The sequence below is a fragment of the Coenobita brevimanus genome, chromosome 16, assembly GCF_032717465.1.
Source record: "Coenobita brevimanus isolate Jiangsu-jjx chromosome 16, ASM3271746v2, whole genome shotgun sequence".
Classification (NCBI taxonomy): Eukaryota; Metazoa; Arthropoda; class Malacostraca; order Decapoda; family Coenobitidae; genus Coenobita; species Coenobita brevimanus.
The window spans coordinates 22,096,801-22,117,987 of record NC_136969.1 but is presented as its reverse complement, the minus strand read 5'-3'; the positions used below and the strand labels follow the sequence as shown (position 1 = coordinate 22,117,987).

General features: G+C 40.0%; 1 protein-coding gene across 1 annotated transcript in view; it reads left to right on the top strand.

The window, feature by feature from the left end:
• LOC145390993 (arylsulfatase H-like) overlaps positions 1 to 19,765 on the top strand; it is a 145,448-nt gene extending 125,683 nt beyond the window's left edge. Inside the window, exons 7-11 of the mRNA XM_080265725.1 lie at positions 8,529 to 8,707; positions 14,599 to 14,787; positions 15,289 to 15,432; positions 18,812 to 19,001; positions 19,639 to 19,765. Coding sequence (XP_080121851.1) covers positions 8,529 to 8,707; positions 14,599 to 14,787; positions 15,289 to 15,432; positions 18,812 to 19,001; positions 19,639 to 19,765 — 829 coding nt within the window. The remainder of the gene's footprint in view (positions 1 to 8,528; positions 8,708 to 14,598; positions 14,788 to 15,288; positions 15,433 to 18,811; positions 19,002 to 19,638) is intronic.
• Positions 19,766 to 21,187: the final 1,422 nt, after the last annotated feature.

Here is a 21,187-nt window from a genome sequence, read left to right as displayed (position 1 = left end):
ATTAACACGAAATTACCATGAGTAAATTTATCTAAGTCAGCCCTGATAAAATGAAATACCAGATAATACTCAGTGAACGCAAGATATATTATTACAGATACAAACTAGCCTTCTATTAATGATGGCTGACAATAAGAACCTTACACGAATTACAAAAACCTCACTAGGCCTAGGAATCAACCTTATGCTGCACAGTACAAGAAAAAAAAAATGCAATAACAGTTATACTCAAATTACACTGCTGCTAGATAGTTGGAAACTTCCTGAGCACTCACAATAATAACAACTGTACAGGGGAGGACAGAGATGTGAACAAAATGAGGAGTAGATCTAAGCGGCAATTAATGTAGAGACTGAGCTCATTATATAGGGGCCGGCAGAGCTTGATACAGCTTGTAAGAAGGACGCACAAATGAAGCCAGAGGGGACAAAGAGTTGACACTCCTGCTCTGAACAATAGAAAGAACGACTTACTCGACTATAAGGGAGGAGGGGGGGAGTGAGGTAGAACACGCTCGTGATCAAACATACAGCATACTGTACGTTAGAATTACACAAAGGATGATGAAATCATAGGCTATGTAACAATATGTATATATATATATATATATATATATATCCATCAGACAATCCTACGTTGCCCCATGAGGAGCGTAGGAGCCCGGGGCTAGGCAGTTGGTCCCGACATTTTAGATGAGAGTGACCAGCCTCACTCATCCCCGAGTGATATTACGTAAGCAATAAACCCCAACCTTCCCTTGGATAGAAATCTTCACTAGCTCAATCCGATTGGAGCGGAATAACTACCCACTAAATCACCAGGCGCCAAAAATTGGTTATATGGTTACCACCCAGCATGGTAAATGGTTTCGTGGTGTACAGGAAACCATTTGGCATGTCACTCAGTGTAGAGTCACCCACAGGCAAAAGGAACAGGAAAGAATGAAGGAATGAAAGACAGAAGAGGGAGTGTAAAGTCACCCATAGGCAGAAGGACGAGGAAAGACTGAAGGAAAGAAAGACAGAAGAAGATGGAAGGAAAGAAGGATGGAGGAGAGGAAAGAGTAGACATCCGAGAGCAGCACTACATCGAGTGAGAGGATGGTGAGCACCCCCACCTACCATATATATATATATATATATATATATATATATATATATATATTAGGGTGGTCCTTATCCAGTAGGGCCAAAATTCGATTTCGAAAATTCAAATGCCATACCCATTCAAAACATTCCAAACAGGTTAGAAATACTGTATGTGAAATATTTTTGACAACTAATAATTTTTAGAGGTTGCTCATTGCCCTTGAATATCACTGTGTAAGAGTCAAACCGTGTATATTCAGAGCATTTTGTATCTGAAATTTTCTGACATTTATGAATTTTTCAGATACGATATCAGCTCATAGAAAGTTACAAACAGTTAATTTCGGAAAAAGGTAGATACATTTATTAACTAATTTGAATTGCTTCAAAGCAAGTTATAGATTTTTGATGAACACTTATTTGTAATACCAGTAAACGACTATCATTTCAGTCACTTTCGCATTATTAAATGACCAATATGTCGCCAACCAAATCATTGACCATTCATTACTGCAGGAGTCTCTTAACTCCATGAGGAACTCTGTGTCTGTGGTCGGCCACAACTTGTAGGATGTAATGCAGCTGGTCTTCATCCTTCGTTAGACGACCGGAGAAGGCCTCGAGAAGTTCAACTGCTCGTTCAGCATAATCATTGAATACTGCGAGTTTTTGCAAACATGTCAGCGCCTTTCCGTACGTACAATCTTCATACCATTGGTCAACAGGTGACTTCAAAAAGTCATCATCGATATTTAGTCTTTTGAAGAGGTTCTTTGTCTGCTTCGTGGCGAAATCAGAGACAGTCTTTTCTCGAACGTCACCAGTCGCAATGGTCACTGGCTTGGGAGGATCCTCCATACCATCATTGAAATTCATAGCTTGCACCATCTGTTTCTTGACTTCTTGACTGACGTTATCATCATACAGTGCAAGACCCACCAGCTCTTCATTCAAGTACCTCAGATGAGAGGCAATTTTCTGAGCTGTTACTCTGGAAATCTCATTGTTGGTGGTGGCATAGTCGATTAGGGCCTGCTGTAGATGCAGGTCGTTCTGTGAGGCACTCACTGCGAGTGGTGCTGTTATCAAGGCCTTGACGTAGAAGCGTGTGTAAAACACACACAGGTCACGGAGACCACTCTCTTCACTGATGGTCAAGGTAAACTGTGAACGAAACATCCACACTTTGAATGTGTAGATTACCTTTGACATCCATCGTGCTTGATGCATCACACTGGGCTTATGAAAACAAGTACCTCGTGGTGGTGATGAACCGAGGAAGATGGCAGTCAGCTCGAGTAGCTCACGGTAATCATCTCGAGGCTGCTTGTGCAGAAGTGTAGTGAAAACAAAGGTCAAGACCTCCTCCTTGATATCTTCAAGTTGAGCTGCAACTACTTCATCAGATGATGCGTCTTGGAAGTGCTCCTGGTCAATTGAACTCAAAAATGTTTGAAATCGCTTGAAGAGCAGTACTTCTGGTGCCGGTGCAACATGCATGGCTGCCTTGAAAGCAGTTCCTGCAAGTAGTTCTAAGATGTGATGATGGCAGGTGAGTTACAAGAGTTCCCTGTCCAGTAGCTGTTCCACCATAATGTATGCTCCTTTGTGGCGACCCGTGTTTGCGCTTGTTGTGTCGAAGCAGATGCCTTGTACCCTTTCTGCAACTCCCCACCGCTTCAGTGCTCTGACCGTGGCTTGTGCTTGCTGTAGATCGGTCCCTGATTCTAGTTTTGGAACTTCTAAAAGCTAAGAATTACCACTTGACGAGATGATGAACGGAAGTCAGTCCACGTTTTCATTGTTGGTGAGGTCTGGAAGAAACTTTCCATCCCAGTGTACGACGATTACTTCGTCGAGAGCGAACTCATTCAACGTACTCATCACCGTCTCATTGTGCCATTTCTGTCGCTGTCGCCTGATGCTGCTGCGGTTCAGAATTAATGAACTGAAATCATGACCCAAAGCTTTTGCTGTTTCTCCGAGAATCATCAGAGCAGCGTGCTCAGACAGTTGATATCGATCCTGAGTGGCCGACAAATTTTGCCTCAGCACAACTTTCTGACCACGTGTTGGTGGTGAAGGAAGACTTACATTTATGTCTTCATTTACAGGAGTCATACATTTACCACTGGACTCATCCCCAGATGACAAAGCACTGCTGCTGCTGCTCTCCAATTCAGCGATTTCATGAGCCTGCGTAAATGCAGTAGTGGCCTTTTCTCTTCATTTGAGCTCCATATACTTACAGTGGCATTTATTTGCTTCATTGATACTTAGGGTCTTGTCGATTCCTGCCATTGCCCCCAGCCGACCTTTCATACGCTGACTGATGAGACACTGCTTGTCCTCTTCTATTGTGATCAGTTTCAGGGCGTTAGCATGTGCAATATCGAAAAGGTCATCCAAAGTATCTTTTAATGACTGCTCACCCTGGACTTGTGCCGGTGTTGTCCTGCCCTTGTTTTTCTTAAGAGACTGCAACTGAAGCAAAATCTCCATTTTTTTCTTGGAATTGCATGTTTGTCGAACTGGAATACGGGCACACAGTTCAACCAGTTATCAGTAATTATGTAAGATTGCCAGTAAATGCAGAAAGCATGCAATTAAAGAGTGCATTTAGATTGTCACTGTATGCTATCAGTACACAACAGTGACATTTCTATGCACTTAACGAGTAAGTGAAACACTGTTATATACCAAATTGTCATTGAAATCTAGTAAATTATCGTCACCACGAATATCAGCAGCATAACCAATGTCATGAGGGCTAACGACAATTATCTAACTGCCACGGCTGGTTCACAGTAGGCACCTGTGATCTGCCTAGGTGCTATGAATTTAAATCTTTGTACAATGCAGAACTGAGTAGTTTCAAGACACCGAAATTCTGTGAAAGACATTTCTGTGACAAGTTGTATGTGGGACAAGCTGAATGTGGCGATACGTAATAACATAAAAGGCCGATGAGCGACCTCTAAGTAAAAATATTTTTGAAAAATATTTTGCATGACATGTTTTCGTGTTATATGGAAGGATTTCGGGGCGTATCGTCCTAAAAATTCGCAAGATCGAAAACTGGGACAACCCTAATATATATATATATATATATATATATATATATATATATATATATATATATATATATATATATAACGAGTAAGTGAAACACTGTTATATACCAAATTGTCATTGAAATCTAGTAAATTATCGTCACCACGAATATCAGCAGCATAACCAATGTCATGAGGGCTAACGACAATTATCTAACTGCCACCACGATATATATCACCAGTCGAGCAGGGCAGTACTTCCAAGGTGGATGGAAAGCTGATGACAGGGAGAGCTGGAGCTCGCGTTTCATCAGCCCTCAGGACTAGTTCCTGACCATCCCCCTTTGCTGAACTTTTTCATTGTCTCAGTAACATAGAGAGTAGGCCAGCATGCTCTCTAATATAAGTTTCTCCAACTATCTACACCAAACTACATGCACATTACATACTACACTCCTTTTTCCAAAATTCAAAAAAATAAAAATCATGGCTACACAACACTCAGCCTCGGAGTCCCCAGGGCGGGGAACATAAATGCCCCCACCTTCCGCCCCTCTCCCAGTGACGACTTGAGCTGTCTGGAACCACTGTCTGACTCACTTCTTCATTTCTGCAACATTCGCGGCCTTTCCTCTAATTTTCGCTCTGTTGAGCACCACCTCTCCTCCCCTAAACCTCATCTTCTTTTTCTGACAGAGACTCAGCGGTCTGAGGCAACTGACAGTAAACCCTTCTCGGTATCCTCCTACTTTCACTATACTCATTTCAAAGCCAAAGGTGGCTGTTGTGTATATATACGCAACAACCTATCTTGCTCCTGTGTTCCTGACCTTGATTCTTCTGAATTCTCTACACTCTGGCTTCAGCTTTCCTGTGATTCTCTAACTAATCATATCTGCGCTGTTTACTTCTCCCCTAATTCTACTATCAAAAATTCTTTGACTATCTTACTTCTACGATGGAACACATTCTATCCATTTCTGATTTCTCTGAAATCTCCATTCTAGGAGATTTCAATGTTCACCACCATCTTTGGCTCTCCTCTCCTTTCACTGATCCACCTGGTGAACAAGCCTACATCTTTTCTATCCTTAATGACCTAGAGCAGCTTTTACAGCACCCTATCCCTATCCCTGACTGCCTTGGAGAGAACTCCAACATACTTGACCTCTTCCTTACAACTAATCCTTCTTCTTACACTGTTAATCTTTTCTCTCTGTTGGGCTCCTCCGATCACAACCTTATCACTTAACCTGTCCTATCACTCCAGTATGGCCTGTGGACCCTCCAAAGAAACATCGTCTGGGACACTTTGGAGCTGCAGGTTGGGAGGCCCTCAGGAAGTCCTTCTTTGATTTTACCTGGAATGATTATTGCTTCCATGGCTGCGAGCCATCTGAGTGTGCCTTGAGCATTACGGAGGTTATTCTCTCGGGCATGGAAGCATACATTCCTTTCTCATATCCTTTGACTACTGGAAGAAAGCCTTGGTTTAATCACGCTTGTTCTAATGCTGTCCGCAACAAGGAGAGGGCCAGGCACCAGAGCCAACCCACCCCTGAATCACATCATGTTTACGTTTCTGCCCGGAATCGTGCTAAGTCTGTTCTTCGCTCAGCTAAAAATAATTTCATCTGTACTGGGTGCTCTCAGCTCTCCAACTTGAATTCTTCTTGCTCCTTCTGGCACCTCACTAAAAACCTCCATAACAATTTTTCCTCATCATCTTTTCCTCTTCTTTTCTACCCTAATGGTTCTGTAGCTATTTCTTCTACAGATAAAGCAGATCTCTTCCCTTATTTGCTTCTTTGATACTTAGGGTCTTGTCGATTCCTGCCATTGCTCCCGACCAACCTTTCATATGCTGACTTCCTCATGGCTGACTTCCCTCTGACTTCCTCATGGCTGACATTAAAATGTCTTCAGTTGATGTATTTTCTGCCATTACTGGCCTCAATACTAACAAGGCATATGGGCCAGATGGGGTCCCTCCTGTTGTTCTCAAGGACTGTGCTTCTGTGCTTACACCCTGCCTAGGCAAACTCTTTCCCCTTTTTCTATCAACTTGTACCTTTCCTTCATGCTGGAAGTTTGCTCTCATGCAGCCAGTCCCAAAGAAGGGTGACCATTCCCAACCCTCTAATTATCGTCCAATTGCTTGAACATCCTGTATCTCAAAAGTTTTTGAGTCAATTCTTAATCGAAAAACTTTAAAGCATCTTTCCTACCACAACCTTTTTCCAGATCGTCAGTACGGGTTCCGTCAGGGACGCTCCACTGGCGATCTTCTCACCTTCCTTTCAGAATCCTGGTCAGCTTCCTTTCGGGACTTTGGCGAAAGCTTTGCCATTGCACTTGACATCTCAAAGGCTTTCGATCGAGTCTGGCATAAATCTTTAATTTCCAAACTGCCCTCTTACGGTTTCTATCCTTCGATCTGTGCCTTCATCTCTAGCTTCCTTTCTGGTCGTTCTATAGCCGCTGTTGTAGACTGCCATCGTTCTTCTAGATCTATCAATAGTGGTGTTCCTCAGGGCTCTGTCCTCTCACCAACTCTCTTCCGTTTATTCATCAATGATCTTCTAAGCTGTACACATAACCCTATCCACTGATACGTTGATGACTCCACTCTTCACCATTCCATTCAGTTCATGCAACGTCCGTCTCAACAGTTACTTGAACAAACAAGGGATGAGGCTATGGCACACATAATGTCTGACTTGGCTCGTATCTCTGAGTGAGGTAAAAATAATCTTGTTGTTTTTAATGCATCAAAGACTCAGTTCTTACACATATCAACCCAGCAAAATCTTCCACAGGTGTACCCACTAACGTTTAATACTATTCAGCTTAATCCTGGATCATCCTTGAACATGCTTGGGGTTTCATTCACTCGGGACTTATCTTGGAAAGATCATATTACATCTCTTGTAAAATCTGCTTCCAAGAGATTAGGTGTGCTAAGCCGACTCTGTTCCTTCTTTACCCCTGCACAATTGTTGACTCTATACACGAGTTTTATCCGCCCCTGTGTGAAGTACAACTCTCATGTGTGGGGAGGTTCCCCCCACACAGCTCTTCTCAGTAGGGTGGAGTCAATGGTTTTTCGTCTTATTAACTCTCCTCCTCGTACTGGCTCCCTTCAACCTCAGTCTCTTCACCGCACTGTACATCTTTATATCTTTTCTATCGCTACTTCAATGGTCACTGCTCCTCTGATTTGTCTACTTGCAATCCTCCACCTCTACGACGGGCACGTAGCACCCGTCTAGCAGCAAACTCTCATTCCATTTCTGTCCAACTCTCTAATGCACGAGTTAACCGCTACTCCCAGTCCTTCATTTATGCAACAGGTCAACTCTGGAACTATCTCCCTCTGTCTGAATTTCTTGCTTCCTACGATCTCCAGTCTTTCAAACGCGGTGTGTCCAGGCATCTCGAAATGATCGGATCTTGAATTTGGCTCTGTCTTGCATTTTGTTTTTCTCTTGGAAGGAACAGTTATTCTGGTCTCATGGTCTTTGGTTCCTTCTCCCTGGTTCCTTCTTCCTAGTATATATATATATATATATATATATATATATATATATATATATATATATATATATATATATATTTATATATATGTATATATATATATATATATATATATATATATATATATATATATATATTTATATATATGTATATAAATATATATATATATATATATATATATATATATATATATATATATATATATATATAGATAGATAGATGGATAGATAGATAGATATAGATATATATGAAAAAAGAAATGATTATTCCCATTTACTAATGTTGAACTCCGCCATGTATTGTGACCTTGGCTTTGAAGGTTTTAAGTACTGAAAGATATTGTCGTTTGTGCAACCACTGGAAGCAACGCCCCAATAGCTGATTCCCTGCTCTAGTCTTCAACCTCAATCAATTCACTTGGAGGGATCTCTCCTAAGATAATCATCTGTTTGTGGCAATGATAAAAAAAAAATCATAGAAAAAGTATAACTGAAGACTCTTTGACACCTGTACAGTAGATAAACGGTAACAATTAATCACTTAATACCCATGCTGAAGGCTGTTGGATGACCGAAATCATATGAGGCATCGTAGTCCGGATCAGTTAAGCCATAAAACTCTACTTGACCATTTGACCATCTATAGCAGTGCTCCACAAATGAAAAAACCTCCAGCATCTCTTAGAATCAAACCATGTCATTAGCAAGCGAGTTCCTTAACAAATACGGAAACAGTGTAGAAAAACTTGACGTTAGTGTAAGGAGTATTCTGGAAAATAGCTGCTTGTCATGCAGCTGTCTATAATTTTTGTATTTGGATTTAATCCACTTTCAAATTTCATGCCATCAGGTACGGCGACAATGTAGAGGAGTTGGACGAGGGTGTGGGTGCCATTATGGAAACCCTAAGTGACCTGGGCCTGGATAACAACACCATCGTTTACTTTGCCTCGGACCACGGGGCACATCTGGAGGCGGTGGAGCCAGGCACCATGGAGAGGATAGGAGGACACAATGGACGCTTTAAGGGTGAGTGAAGAAGCAAAGAAAGGGAGGCAGGTGTTAGAATGAGGTTAGAGCAGATGAAGTTAAAGGAAGACAGAATGCAATACAACAGCGAGCAGATTAAACGAGATTGATAATGCCAGGGCAAAATAAATGCTGCGAGAACCTGTGGCTGTGAGTGATATTCGAACAAAGCTAAATGAATAGAATTAAATAAGGAGGGTAGAAGGAGGATAACAGAACATAATGAATCCCTGAGAGGTGGGAGAGGTGGACTTACAGACTTTACTTCAGGGTGTGGATTTCCTACTCCACATCGAGAAAGAATTGTTCAGTGAGTGGAAGTCTGATTCTCAGTCAGCCTAAACTAGAAAAGTCGCGGAACGGATGCAATGGACAAAGATACAGAGTAAAGCATGAATATAGCCGCTTTTTCAGCTATCATAGAAAAATGCAACATTTTAAAGAAATCCAAATAACCACTTGTGCCCAGTAGAGTGGAACTTAATTTTTTTTTTTTTTCATAGATCTCACCCCTTAAAAATGTTCCACTTTGGCTAAAAACATTTACAAAATAGTTTGAACCTTCAAGTATAATACTTACATGTAGCTCCATCATCTCAAATAATACGAAAATAAATTTAACAAAAACACAGAAACAAATTCTGTACATCTTGCTTATCATTATATAACATGCTTAGTGGCTTATGTTGACATTTATGTTCATCAGCAATTGGTCACATACATGTCAATGGCTGTAGAAAAAAAAAAAAATCACTGTAGTCCACAGGGTCCAATCAATGTCTGTCTCTTGCTGTCTGGATAAAGCTGCCGGTGCTTCTCAATGATTTTCAGTAAGATCTAAAGTTGTGACTTGTTTTTTGTCAAAAGGCCACTGTATTCTAGAATCAAAGCAACGCCACGTTCAGCAAGATCATTTACCACTTTGATGGCTCCGACAGTCTTTGCAGCTTCCTGGAAGTTTTCCCGTGTCTCCCACATGTCTGGATCAACGTCAATCGAAGCTCCATTATTTCAAACAGAGTCTTCCTCTTGACTGGCACAAAACCTTCAGGGATCTGGTCACTGAATGACTATACATTGACACTAATTCGTTTTGTATGACCTTGGTCAGCTTCGTCATCCCTTTTCATGGTGCTCACCATCTGCTTCTTTGTTGAAGCACTTACTTGGCTGTCAAAAAGGGCCAGTTCACCTAATTCCAGTGACTGGTAATACAGAAAACTTCAGTGCTCTAGCCTTTGATATTGCAGGGTTGATTGCGGTGTAGTTCAGAAGTGATGTCAACAGCAGGAAGTTGTTGTATGGAGCATTGGCTGCTAGGGGAGCCATTATCTAAACCTTCAGATAAACATATACAACAAAAACGGACCTATTGAATCTTTTCCTCTTTCTTTGTTCAGGTAAATTGGCCACGAAGCATCCAGATCTTCGAGGAGTGAATAACGTTAGACATCCAATGAGCATGGTTTATGGCCCCAGGTGCCATGAATCGGACTCTTCTTGCAGAATCTTCAAGAAAGAGGAAAAGAGAATCTGCAAGATAACTAGCCAAAGATGACTATAGGGAATTTTTAGAATTGGTCCTTCTTGGAGCTGTTCCAGCACGAGGAATCCGATTCATGGCACCTGGAGACACGCACCATGCTCGATGAATGTCTAAAGTCATTTATTCCTTGAAGATCTCAATGTTTTATGGAGAATTCACCCTGACACCGAAAGAGGGAAAGGGACTAAGAAGTGTGCGTTTTTGCAGTACAGGATTATTTGAAGGTTTGGATAATGAGTCTCCTAGCATCGAATACTCCATACAGCAATTTCCTGCTGTTGAAATCACTTCTGAATTGCACCACATTCAACCCTGCAATATCAAAGGCCACAGCACAGAAGTTTTCTAATTACTTGTGATACCTTGCACCGGAACTAATTCGATTGGCCCTTTTTGGCAGCGAAGTAAGTACTCCAACAAAGAAACTGATGGTGAGAGCCATGGAAAATTATGAGGTTGACCAGGGTCACACAAAACGAATCAGTGTCAATGTATATTCATTCAGGGACCAGACCCCTGAAGGTTTTGTCTCAGTCAAGACGATAACTCTCTTTGAAATAATGGTGCATCGAGACACCTTTCTTGACGCTGATCCAGACATGTGGGAGACACGGAAAGACTTCCAGGAAGCAGCAAAGACTGACCGGGCCATCAAAGTGGTAAATGATCATGCTGAACGTGGCGTTGCTCTGATTCAAGAATGCAGTGGCCTTTTGGCAAAAGATGAGTCACAGTTTCAGATCTTATTAATATCCAGACAGCAAGAGAGGCATTGATTGGACCCTGTGGATTACACTGATTATCTTGACTTTCTACAGGCATTAAGACATGTGTATGGCAAATTGTTGGTGAACATATATATCAACATAGGCCATTAAGTTTGTTTCATAACGATAAGAACAATGTACAGAATTTGTTTCTGCGTTTTTTGTTAAATTTATTTTTGAATTTTTTTGGAAATATTAAAGTATTTATTTCTGTATTTAACTATTTATTTTTGCCTTTTCTGCAAATATTAAACAAGAAGGTTCAAACATTTTTGCAAATGTTTTTAGCTGAAGTGAAACATTATGAAGAGGTAAGAACTAGGAAAAAAAAAAATCTTTTAAGCTCCACCCTATAGTCCTTCCAAAATATCGAGATCGTTTGGGCGTTGTCCCTCACGGGAATACCTCTTCGCGCGACGCTGCCGAATCCGTACCAAAACACACCTCTCTGTCTCATGTCAGCTATTTACTACTTCTAAATGAAATTTATTTACAGTATATATGTATATAATTCTCTATTAAGACTATATTGTGTAAGAAAATGCCTATTGTTTTTAATAATAACAATGCCTTTTTATAAATACCTCAACACTTGGCAACGTTGATTACCAATCCTGTCACGCTTGTAGGTGAGTCAGTGAGGGTAGGTCAGGTGTCAATCTGCAGGTCACTTTCTCTGACCGCCATTAAAAGATAAGCTCCTACCCCTACTACCCGCCCTCATCTGCTCCACAGTCGAGAAAAAGAACTTATTTACAGCATAAATAAGTATTTTTTAGAAAACAAGGCAAACAGAGGACCAATAATTCATAAAACCGTATAGACTCCATAAAATGTTGATTTTATACGCAGAGAGAGAGAGAGAGAGAGAGAAAGACAGACAGACAGACAGACAGGCAGGCAGGCAGTCAGGAGGTTTTTCCTCAAATTCTAATAATTCATAAAACACTATAGCCTCTATAGAAATAAATCTCCATATAATGTTGCTTTATATGCAAAGAGAGAGAGAGAGAGAGAGAGAGAGAGAGAGAGAGAGAGAGATGTAATGCTGGAAATGTTATCCCACCACCGGTTGACACCCGTGTAACGGTAAGAATTTTACTATCCCCACCGTTATTCTTCATCCAGTGTAATGCTAGTGATTTTTATCCCACCGGTATTCTTCAATCAGTGTAATGACGGATATTTATAATCTTACCTGTTGTTGGTACTGATCAACTCATCCATGGATAATATAAGTGGTACTCGACTTAGTATAGTAGAAGGTAAATATTTAAGAAAAGAAAGAATTGTGGTAGCGTTTGTAGTTTTTGGCCGAGCTTAGATTTATTCAGTACTACGGGTGGTCGTCATTCCCTCAGCGAAGGAATCTTGAATTGGAAGGGGAGTGAATTTGGCTTGAGGATATAATTTCCTTGATTAGGTACACCAATAAAGAAAAGAAAATGATATATACTTTACTCTACTTTAATAACTTGATGCTAGTTTCCACAAAACATTTTTAATTACATGACCCTTTTTAGTATGAGAGAAGATTGTACATGTTACCAGGGTTTTGGATGATCATTCCTCCAACATTATTGCCGGGCGAAAACAATTTGATACATACAAGCGATGTATGGAGTTATTGTACCATACTTTCTTTTTGTCAGTTATTCTTGGGCTCGACAATAGCCTCAAGTCAGAGACCTTTTTACGAGCATGAGTTATCTGTTCGGGCTGGCATAGCCTCGAACCAATAAGAATGATTACTCGTGTTCATTTTCAGCCATATAATATACTCTCATCAGATAATTCTCTAGAATCCAATATCAATTCAGTACTATTTACAGTTCATAATCATCATTGCTATATAATCACTAGAAATACATAATCACTCGGGCTTGTTTAGCCTCGAGGAATAATTCAGAAAAAAAAACATAATCACTAAGAATTCGTAATCACTCGGGCTTGTTTAGCCTCGAGGTACTATTCAAACATTGTATAATCACTAAGAATACATAATCACTCGGGCTTGTTTAGTCTCGAGGTATAATTCAAAAATTACATCATTGCTCACAGTCACTAAATTCCCTTCCACGCTCCTAACTTCCTAACCTTAGTTACAAGAAAGAAAACGTTTAATGGTTTTGAATTTCTCTCTTCCATTACCAGATTACATCACTTCCAAATTTCCATTTCTTATTTACAAAATAAAATTCACTTGATAGATCAATAATACTGTTACAATTACATTTGGTTTATATAATAATTCATGGATAGTGTAATGTGTATGCTCAAGTCTTTGGACAATACTATGGGAAAGCCTCATGTCCACACTGACGTCGCCGGAGTCTGGGGACTGAACAAACGTCCATTATATACGACGTCTGGGGCTCGAGTCACTACGTTAAACTTTCAACAATATTACTTCGTATAGTCCATGACAAGTAAGGATTAAACAAAGAAAAAAGAGGGGGAGGAAGAAGAAATGTGGATGGCTCACCTGAACAAACGTCCATTATATACGACGTCTGGGGCTCGAGTGAGCTCGCTAGCGACGCCACTGCTAAGTCAAATGAGGTGGTGTTTTTGAAATATAATGGGTTTCAATTCTCTTTACAATTTATTTAGCAGTGTACCCATGACGCCAGGACTTTTGATTGAATTGGGGAAAATTTGGGATTTATTCCTTACTTAATTTAGATACTGATTCTATCACTATCTCACTTTGAATGGTAAGGCAGCTCATGCCATCTAGTGACTGCCAAGATAAACGGGACCTTTAAATCCTCACAAATGACATTATTTAGGCCTTTTGGACTGTTAATCTTACATATTTGGGTCCTAGCAGCTTCATTAGTAAACATTTCACAACTAGGTCACGGAAAGAACTGTATATTCATCATTATTCTGTTTAAGGTTTAAACTCGGCGCCCAACAATGACAAGAAAAGTTGCGCGCATCTGTTATTCGTTACTCGACCAGACTGAGGAATTCCCATAGCTCAACATCCACAATTACATCACCCACTGCATAGATACAGAGATACATACATATAAAAATAGAGTTAGCCCTACATTAATCATTAACATATGAATTACTACTTAGGGTAGGAACTTATAAACTAATATTCAGGTTACACCCTATCTAACTTAAAAATTACAGTACTTCTAAATACATACATGAATATCAAATGTGTGGCACTACAGAGAGAGGTAGTAAGTTGGGAGTGAGGGTTATCGCTTGAAGAGTGTCTCTAATCCTATAATTGGCCCAGTAGAAACTGTGGCAACGTCGCATGTAGGGGAATTCCCTTGAGGGACAACGCCCAAACGATCTCGATATTTTGGAAGGACTGTAGTGTCCATATACGTCTTTTTATGTCTTCTTGCCATCTGATGATTATCATTAGGTTTAAGATTTTTTTTTTTCAACCTGTAGGGGTTACTTGATATCTTTAATAAACTCCTTCAGTACGAGACGGTATTATTATTTTCAGAAGAATTGTCTGGTAGCATGCTAGCAGCAAGAATTTATTTTAAAAAAAAATGTCTCCCAAATTCCAAGGGGTTACATTCTTATCCCATCTGTGGCAGGAGGGAAACGTCAGGGTGGGAGTGAGGGCGGTGTGAGAGTGGGTGGGATCTACCGGTGGGCGGGAAGACTGCCTGCTAGGGCGACCGTGGACACGCCCACCTCACTCATGGATCTCATGCCCACCGTCCTCTCCCTTGCTGGCCTCCCTCCCCTCGCACAACTCCTGCCTCACGCTGCCTACAAGGTTCGTTACGTTCACAACACGCACATCATCACACCATAGCACTAAAACACACACATTCCCACAGCTTTAACGTCCTTTCCGCCTGTTTATATAAACAACCCATCATCTACGTTATCTGTCACGACTACACACAACATTGAAAAGGCACACTACCACACCTTCTGAGTCGAATCTGTCAGCTTACAATGTATAAACTATTCACGCTGAAGCACCACACCTCTGAAACAGACACACTAGCACACCATTCAAGTCTTGTGAGACGGGTGTCATCGCCTTTAGGTAGTGAATATAAGCTTCATATTACAGTACATACATTATACGTGAAGTGGAATGTGCAGTATAAGACAGTCTTGGTGGCAGTTTGCTAATATACTAAAACCAGAAAGTCTTGGTAGCATTTGTCTAATATACTGAAACCTCCTGTCACCTTTGGGAGTTTCAAACCATTCGTGCCTCATCATCATCCTAACTCACCTCAGAATTTTATCATTAGACCACAATACAGCGTATTTTCAGGAGATGGACGGTGTTGACATCTCTCCATTGCTAATACAAGAGGAGAAGGAAGGGGCAATGAAGAAACAAATGGAAAAGAGAATATTTCTACATCATTGTGGACAATCAATTCATGCCATGAGACTTCATGCAGGTAAATATTGGGCCTTTGTGCTGTCCACCGTGTAATGAGTTCAGTTGCATAATGTCTGCAGGGTATGGTCTGAACATAAACAAAGGAAAATGTGCTTAAAAGGAATTACTTGACCAAATACAGGAGTAAGTGGTTAAGCTCTGGTGGTTGCTAGGAAGGTGATGAATCTGAGGTCACATGATCAATTCTTGGTCAGAAGAGTAAAACTTTCTGCATGAATTTCATTGCCAGGACCAGGCGTGTCTTGCCACCTTACGCCAGCCCCACCGGTGTTACTGTACTTTCTTACCAACACGGGTATGACGTGCTTTGTTCCCATAGTCCTCTATCAGCATAATGATCACGTCAGGGAGCTGCTACCACGCAGCTCATCTACTAAACCTTTGTTGGCGTGGAATATGCGAGCTTATATGAGGAGGCATTGTCCAACTCGTTCCTTTTATATCAATATATAATTAATATATACTTGTGAGCCCTCCTTTAACCTGGTGTTGAAAACTGTAAACAGATACTTGCTAGCATCGTTATCTTACATAATATTATCCCTCAATCGGTCCTTCTTGTATCTCAAGTAACCAGTAATGTATGATGAAATGCTGTGTATTCCTTTCCTTTTAAAATACATTATTCAGCTCCAAACATTTGTCACTGAAATCAGGTGTTTTCACTGACCTTATTTTTTTTACATTCCTGTGCAAACTTTACTGAGTATTTATTATTATTCTTTGTTATCCAATGTGCATCTTACAGGTCTTGGCGATCTCAGCCAGGGTATACATTTTTATATTTTATTTTATTATTATTATTTTTTTTTGGAATTCAGTGACTCTAGTTAGTTAAGCTTCGCCGTATTAATGGCGAAGCTTATTGTTTTGGTCAATATTATTATTATTTTTTTCAATTTTGATAATATACATGAAGGTACCCTAGGTATATAATTTACTCATTTTTATTTTCAAAATTGCATGTTTGAAATTCAAGTATATCAGAAACTAATTGAAAAATAACTATTTGGTTGAAAATCCTACCATAAAAATGTTCGTTGAATAATTTTGGCTTAATATTTTGCCATTTAGCCCAGTGGAAAGTACTAAAGTTTTTTCTTTGCAACACATTTTAGAGAAAAACCACAAAAGTTTTAGCGTTGTAACTTTTTATTTTAAATAGCTGTGGTTCCTGTTATCATGTGAGAGGAACATGGTTACTGTTAAGCACGCAGTTAGCCAGTTATTGAGGCAAATGTAAAATTTACACATGCGTTCTTCGACACCTTTGTCCTCAGATCTTGTTGATGTTACACAAGAAGCTACCTTAGGGTCTTCATTTTTTGTTTGTGTTGCACATATCTTAAAAACACTGAAGGCGAAGCTTTCTTATTGTGGCAAAACAATCAAAATAGATAACGTTAATTTTCAGTAATTTATATTACATTGCATAATAATGGATCAGATTGGGATAAACGATGTACATAGTTCCTAGAGATCTGAGCCAACACTAGCTTCGATGGAAAAGTTCACCGGGGCAGAACGAAAATTTGTACCATATTTGGAGTTAGAATTTCCCAGTGACTAAAATAACAAAAAATATGCTTTTCTTAGTTACGTGGACAGAGTTTGTTGTTGGTCCTGAGAATGACGTTCTTCTACTGAAAAAAATGAGCCCCTGTTGGAAATGAAACCTGTGTCACGGTCTTAATATTCAGTCTGAGATACGGCAACTCTAAAAGAAACAGGCTACTGCACATGCTCAGTCCCCCCTCCCCCCCCAAAAAAAAAAAAAAAAAAATCACTAGATTATAAGCTCAGCATTAACTGTTTAGGTTATGTGCCAAGATAAGCAGACAAGACTCAGACAGGATAGGCTAAATATGAATTTGGAACGACACAACTAAAAATCCTATGTGTTCCTGAATGCGCATACATTTTGAAGACACCGAACACGTTAGATTATGATCTGTCATTACGACGCCATTAAATATTTCCAAATACTAAAACCAAAAGAACTTCGTCTGTCTTAGAATGTCATGAGGAACTGAAAGGTAAAGCTAGGGAGGCTTTCATTTCCTTGTCTGACAGTCAGTGTAATGGCTGAGATGTGATGATCTCAGCTGGTACCCCAAGCCTAGCGGCTTAAATTTAGGACAACGTACACAAAGGCCAGACTCGTGGAGATTATGGAAGAATGCTATAATTCTTGTTTGAGCAGTGATTGCATTCTTAAATAATTAATGCAGAATTCGCTAGGCTACAAGAACCTACAGTATATGTACATTTTTCTTCTTTTATTTATACACGTGTTTGCATTTATTTACTCTGATCTATTATTTTATTCTGTCTGCCCCCAGTTCTATCACTGTTTTTTGCAGTCTTTATCTGTTAACACTTTCCTGCAACTCATTACAAGTCTAACCATAACATTCTTCTGTCTGACCATGTCGACCTATCTATTAACCTACTGATTGTCTGAAATATTTTCTCTCCAGCCTGTCACTCGTTGGCAACATACATCAGACTTAACTGGTCGCATGTACAATGAGCTTCCCTCTATCCTCGCATTAATCTACGCACTTACTCGCAGTATTTATAATACTTCCATTTCTCCTAAACCTACTTTACTGAAAATCTTCCCTCCTACTTATTCTTATTACCTTCACTATTTACCTAACTTCATTACCCTAGAGATTTTGCATTGGCAAACTTAGATTCTCAGACATTCAAACATCCACAGCAAAGACTAGAGTCAAGTTGCGATACAAAAACTTTAAAGAATCCGCCCCCCCCCCTCCGCTCCACAAAAATCAGTCTCGTGGAAACAGTAGCTGAAAGCAATGATATTAACTTTTGGAACACTACCTGTGATAAAGGCCTGGCGTGGGATTCTTGAAATTATGTACGATCAATTTCTTGTTGTAACTTAGATGTGATTTTGCGGGAAGAACTAGGAACATGAGAAGATTGCAAGCACTCTTTTCATTATTCTTCATTCAGAAAAAGTATAACCAACAATAATTTTCCTCTGATAATTAGGATATTTTGAAGAGGTACAAGTGACATGAGAAGACTGCACGCTTCATTCCTTGACTTTTTTAAAAAAACAAAAAAATGTGGTTATGACCAGAAATCGATCTTCGTTCGTGAATCTAGGTCATGGACTTCTTGCTCCCAACTTCCCCAAAGCTTCAGAATCCTAACTTCACTCCTGTAGTGTCCCCAGAAGGCATTTACTAGGAAAGCATCACCAATAGCAAACTTGACGGCTTTGTTTGTTGGAACGAACCAGACGGGACTCTGGCAGAGCTCGAGAAACACTAAGATATGCAACAGAAAAAAAAGTCATAATCAGACAGATTCTTTTATTACATCTTCCTCTTATTACCCAGGTGAACATGTATACAAGCTATACCTATACAAAACCCGATGGCACAGTGGCAGTACGCAGTGTGGGTGGGGGACTAAAATGTACTGCAGTTGCATCGCCGACGTGCACAACCTGACACACGAGCCTCACCTTTACGACCTCACTCACGACCCCTATGAAGACCTCCCACCCATCAACCCACAGACGGAGGAGTGAGTTATTGGTGCATATTATGTCTTTTCTAGGCGCCGTGTCAAGTTTTGGAAGCAAGATATATGTTTTTGAAATTTTGTTGCTCTTTTTCCATGCGTGTTATTATTTTGCTATCGAAGTGCAGTGTTTGTGTTTGTGAAGTGCTATGGTTTTTTTTTTTTTTTTTTTTTTTTTTTAACCATAGTGATTGTGTTTTTGGAAGCATTCTTTTGTTTTCAAATTGTCATGTTTGTTCATATCTTCTGGATGCTCTAATTCAATCCTTCTTATATTTCTTCGTACACTCACTCAACACTCCAACAGCCAGCCAATTACTGTACCGTCTACCACCATCAGTCTCTTCAGTAAGCCCATTACTCACTCGGGGGGAAAGTGGTGATGCAATGGTGGTATTCTGTATCCAGCCCACGATCGAATTTGATTTTCAGGCCGGAGAGATTGGTGGAAAATGTTTGTTTCTCTCTTTCTTTCCCTGTTCATCAAGGAGTATAAAAGTGGATCAGGTTGTTAATTTGATGTTTGCTTGTCGTCTTCTACGGGAAGAAAACAATAATAAAAAGTTTGCTCAAATGACCTTCGTGAAATCGACAAGTATTAAGCCTACAACCGTTTCTTCCTTCTTTTTCTTTGGTGCAGATACCAGGTGGTGACGAAGGAGCTACTGGGGTATCTGGAAGGATGGCGGGCCAGGGTGCAACACCCGCCTTCCCTGCTCAGTACGACAGACAACGTCGTGTGGAGATTCTGGCTTCAGCCCTATTAATGCAGCTGGCCTACGTCATATTTGTTTAACTGTTGTTGCTCTTGACTGTGTTATCCACTCTAGGAACAGTAGGGTAGCCCTAAAGACGTTGATGAGGGCTCTGTCCAATTCTTTCAGTTCGAGCAGTTTCTCCAAAGCTGAATAATATTGACTAGGGATATAAATAATACAATGAATTTATATGCCCTCTGAGTCAGAGGTTATGTCCTTTACCTCAGTCTAACAATGTCGAGAAGACGATTTGTGACTTTGATAAATAATTTTAATGTACGTTTTTAGATAACTATTTGCCTGCAAATTACGTACTTTGTATGATATTCGGACTAAACTCAAACTATGAAGTACCACTATCATTTGCATACTTGGAGCTCTGCATGCACCAGCTACAGTGTTTCACTACACCCACGCTCGGTGTGTGTGTGTGTGTGTGTGTGTGTGTGTGTGTGTGTGTGTGTGTGTGTGTGTGTGTGTGTGTGTGTGTGTGTGTGTGTGTGTGTGTGTGTGTGTGCGATTTTTACATTATTTGATGTAGAGAAGGAGGGACGGCCATTTTCTATTTGAGAACTAAAAAATGATCAGTGTCACAGGACTGTGTCAACTTTAACCAAGAAAGATCAACAAAATATATATATATATATATATATATATATATATATATATATATATATATATATATATATATATATATATATATATGAATTAGACCAAACTTAGTGGACAGGTTAAGGATTAGGCAAGAACAAAGGCGTTTGATTTTCAGAACAGTATGTCAAAAGACAAGATCATAGGGCAAGGTCAAATTTCGACCTGTTTGAAGATCAGTCACATGGAAAAGTCAACTCAAATCGTTTTTATCCTACAGTAGTTGCACCATTGTGGTAGGTTTTAGGTTATGGTATGGATTAAAAAAAAGGAATCGATTATTAGAGCAATACGTCAAAGGCCAAGGTAACAGGTAAGGGTTAACGGCCGAGGTCACGGGACAAGCTCTGCTCAGTTATGTAGTATGTAAAACTGAATTGCGAGACCATGGCCCAAAATCTGACGACGTTGACAGTATGATAGCCTTCCCTGGGTGGGATAAAAAACGGTTGAAGTTGCCTGAGAGAGAGAGACAGAGAGAGAGAGAGAGAGAGAGAGCGCTTTTACGGTGTTTTCAGACGGGAAGAAAAAAAAAGTATGAAGGTAAAATACTTCTTCCTTGAATAAAATGAATAGGCCGTCGGTACTGGGATTATTTGTAAAATCTGAGGTTGTGAAAACGAGGAATTGGAGTTAAAGGGAGGGCGTATGATGTATTGGAAGTGATAACAAAATACAGTTTTTCATACTGTGTACTCTGAGAGGCGACAGTGATCGATTACAGACATTTTTACCGAAGTAGTTGAACAATCGTTTGAGTCAGGCTCACTTAAGAGTAAT